This window comes from Parasteatoda tepidariorum, chromosome 10 (assembly GCF_982258835.1).
Source record: "Parasteatoda tepidariorum strain Cologne lab strain chromosome 10, Ptep-v5.0, whole genome shotgun sequence".
Taxonomy (NCBI): Eukaryota; Metazoa; Arthropoda; class Arachnida; order Araneae; family Theridiidae; genus Parasteatoda; species Parasteatoda tepidariorum.
This window is the reverse complement of record NC_141764.1, coordinates 68,675,504-68,679,774: the sequence shown is the minus strand read 5'-3', so window position 1 is coordinate 68,679,774 and position 4,271 is coordinate 68,675,504. Positions and strand designations below refer to the sequence as shown.

The 4,271-nt window shown below is 33.8% G+C and overlaps 1 protein-coding gene across 1 annotated transcript; it reads right to left on the bottom strand.

The window, feature by feature from the left end:
* Nucleotides 1–501: 501 nt before the first annotated feature.
* On the bottom strand, nt 502–1,074 carry LOC122268942 (protein GVQW3). Its single transcript, XM_071183903.2, has 2 exons — nt 903–1,074; nt 502–824 (listed from the first exon to the last, which is right to left on the bottom strand). The coding sequence occupies exons 1-2, from the start codon at nt 1,072–1,074 to the stop codon at nt 502–504; spliced, it is 495 nt and encodes a 164-aa protein (XP_071040004.2).
* Between the last annotated feature and the right edge of the window lie 3,197 nt (nt 1,075–4,271).

Sequence of the window (4,271 nt, the reverse complement as noted above, 5' to 3'; positions counted from 1 at the left end):
ATCTGATGGAGTTGGGACCCTAATCCCCTTCAAAGTAGGCCGCTTGGGCTTCCACACACTTAGCCCACCGATCCTTCGACTGGTGGAAACACCCCTGGAAGTCTTCTTTTGGAATGGTGTTCAGCTCCGTCGCCGCGTTCCGCATTATCTCTTCTTTACTCTCAAAACGGGATCCTTTCATCGGCGTCTTCAATTTTGGAAACAACCAGAAGTCCCAAGGAGCCAGGTCGGAAGAGTAGGGAGGTTGGCAAATGGTTGTAATTCCATGTTTGGCTAAGAAAATGTGGATCAATTGGGATGAATGTGCAGAGGCGTTGCATGATGCAAGTGCCAGTTGTTCGCCTTCCACAAGTCTGGTCTTTTGCGCCGAACTGTCTCACGGAGTCGCCGGAGAACATCTTGATAGTACTCCTTTGTCACTGTTTGTCCTTAATGTGCGTATTCGTGATGCACAATTCCACGGACATCAAAGAAAACAGTCAGCATCACCTTGATTTTGCTTCACACCTGCTGCGCTTTCTTCGGCTTTGGAGAATCGGGATGCTTCCATTGCGACGACTGTCTTTTTGTTTCTAGGTCGTACCCGTACACCCATGACTCATCTCCAGTTCTCACGGTATTCAGAAACCCAGGATCAGTGTTGGCGGTGTCCAGAAGGTCCTGTGCAACGTCAAAACGGAAGTCTTTTTGTTCCAGGGACAACAACTTGGGTATGAATTTCGCAGCTACTCGGTTCATGTTCAAATCTTCACGCAAAATTGCTTGTGCAGAATCTCTACTCGCTCCAACCTCTTCTGCAATCTCCCACACTGTCAAACGATGATCTGCCATCACCAAATTTCGCAACCTCTCAACATTAGCTGCACTCCGAGCTGTTTGGGGTCTGCCACAACGCTACTCACTCTCCGCTGATGTGCGGCCATCTTTGAATCGGATGAACCACTCCTTAATTTGTGTTACACCCATCGCTTCTTCTCCAAACACCTGCTGAATCTTACGAATTGCTTGGTTTTGAGAATCACCAAGCTTTTGACAGAATTTGCTGCAATATCTTTGCTCAATTTGTTTAGTCATCTTACGAGAAAACTAAATCCGACGAACATTACGAACAGCACCTTACTTGGCGACCACCAGCCAGCGACTGGCACAACCGAACGCGGTGAAAAAATTCAAGCATGTGCATTAAGGTTCCTCCTTCCACCGTGCACGATGGTGCCGCTTTAGAATAATTACTTAGCACGGGAAAAATTAAGGTCGGATACTTTTTAGACAGGCCTCGTATTTTGAGAAATTCCAGATCAAATTACGGTAAAAAGTACATTTTTACCGAAAAAAGTTACTGAACGGAAAATCTGATTTGCTGTATACCGTAAAATCTCGCTAATTAAATAAATATTGCTGTAAAAAATACAAAATACAGTATATTGTTTTGCGGTAAAAAATGATTTTTCAGTGAAATGGATTTTGCGTATGATGTACCCAAAGTGGTGGTACTTTATACCGTAATGTGTTCTGTAATTTTTTGCAGTGTACTTATAGTCATCTATACCGCCATGTACTGTTCATCTCTACTCTGAAGAAATTATAAAAGTAAGAGTATTTTCAAATGGTATTTAAGATCTAAAAACAGACCATATTTTGAGCAAAAATAATAATAATTGAGCTTGTTAACTAGTACGATATTTAATCAATAATTTAATCTTCCTTTTACACGGGGGAGACATAAGTAGAACTAAAATTTAATTAAACGTTTTCAGATTCTTTTTTTATTTAAGACGTAAAAAAAAAATTCTGGCATTTCCATTCCTTTTTTTGTTCTTTTCTGAAATTTCCTTTGTGTTTCCAAAAACAATTTAGAATGAAAATAATTCTATTAGGAAGGTAATTAACTAAAGTGTCGCTTTTGGGTTCCCTAAAGACCCGCTAATTTCTTGTTTTTGTTCAAAAGTGATCTTTTAACTATCATTTATAAAACTTTAGAAAAATGAATACAGAAAAAAAGCGTTTACGGAAGTAGGTATATTTTATTGATATTACAATTGCAGTCAACATTACATTTATATAGTTATGTTAATCAATAGATTAATCTTCATTATTAACTGTTTTACCCCTCTTAATAGAGAGAAACCATAATTGTTTTTTTTAAATTTTTTTTTATCTAAACTGCGTACATGAAGAAACAGACATTTGAGAAATACAAATCTTACTTTTGAGATTTTTGTCAGCTATCATTTCTTTGCCACGAATTAAAGCTCTGTCTTGAGAAATATTAACTAATTTTTTTAGTTAATTTTCATAGCATTTGTTTCTTCTTAGATCAAGTAGATGTGATCAAAATGAAATTTTTTAAGGATTTTTCTTTAAAGTTTTGATGATAAAATATTGCAAAATTGGAATTCAGAAAGACATTTTTTCATGCTGAAGGTTGCCATTATCAGTTACAAATTATTTTTCATTGAAACATTTTTTATTGGTCCATGAACTGATTTGGGCTATATAACGACAAAATTAACTGTTTAGTACTTAAATTATTAGTTTTCAAACTGGACAGAAACTACGAGAAGCTTTCAATTATCACAGGAAGAAAATAAAGAAAGACCACTGGCGCCATGCAATTATAGGATCTGTGTCTATCAAAAGAAGACCAAGCCCTTTCTGAAAGACAAAAAAAAAAAACAGATACCTACAAAACAAAAAAAGTGTTTTAAAAATAAATAAAGTTATAATGGCTTGTCCCGTCATGAACAAATATAATGTATATTTTTAGAATCCTTGTCAAAAATGAAGTGAAAAAATACATACAATAGAAGTCACAAATTGAATATCTATGAGACATCTATGTCTTTTTTATATATTTTTTTGATGCTCTGACCACAACTAAAAAATATTTTGCAGTTTTCAATTATAAAAATTAGTCAAATAGTAATTACAAAAATCTGTTAAATTATCGAAATTATATTAATACAAGAATATAAAATAAAAAAATAGTTTAAATCTTTGTGATTAATGTTCAAAAACTTATAAAAGTGATTTTATAAATTAAAGAAAGTTCAATAATGAATAACTGTTTCTCTTAGAACTAAATATCTAAAAAGAAGTGCAATTTTGAAGAAAAAAAAATATTGTTTGAAAGTACCTTTTATCGCAGAAAAAGACACTGATGTCTCGTCCTGTATTTCATAAGCACGAATTACTGAAGAACTAAATATAATATTTTGCTTTTTACCCTTGTCTATAATTAATACAAAATATTGAAAAAAGTATGAAAAATATGTTTAATAAAAATTCTGCTTCAACGAATTATTCACGAAAAAAAAATCTAAAAATATTCTTTTGAAATCTAACGAATCTTTAAATAGCTGTATTATTTACACAGAAATTAAAAAAATAAATAATAATATTTCAGAATCGAAGTTAAACAGCCGACTTCTTTCTAGTTCTTCAGTCATCAGTGCTTACCTCTGTATCTTCAAACATTTTAAAACCAACCCAGAAGACAAGGGAACTCTTTGTTCACGCATTAAGACAAACCAGCCTTGATGGATGACTTTTTGATAAAACTAATCCACAATTTCGTTACATGGAAAGGAAAACCATAAAAACTCCTACTGTCATCCCAATGACAAGATGATTGTAATCATTGAGCCGTCCACTTACGATACACCAGCACTGAGGTCATTGCAAGAAGGGCCATCACTGATTCGAATCTGAATCACCTTACCACCCCTCAGACATCGTGGTTCAAAAATAAACCACTATTAAAGAAAGCGGGTGTGAAAATATGTACCTGATTAATGATTATATACCTGATTATGTAATGGTTATGTACCGGAAAATATGCACCTGAACAGGGAGTTAGCACCTGATTAATGCAATCATATATTTTTAATGCATTTAGAAACCGCAATACATGTTATTTATTTAAAGTATCTTATAATTTTGGTTTCTAATAATATACTGACATTAAATAATCGTACAAAACTGAAGCAGTAAGGTATTACTTTATTAAAACCTTCATTCCCTTCAAAAATGTACAAAATTAAATAACAGTCGACATTTTTCAAGCTCTCAAAAATAGGCACCAGTTTTCGAGACTTGCCAGACCTAAATGAAAAAAAAAGAGAAAGAATTTGAAACAGAGACTTTTCGTGGGAAACTTAGCGTTTTTTTCTTCTTTTTTTTTTTTTTTTCTTAACTTCAAATCATTTCTGTTTCTTCTTATTCAAGTCTGGTATGTCTGGAAAACGGGCACCTAGTTTCAAGCCCTTGAA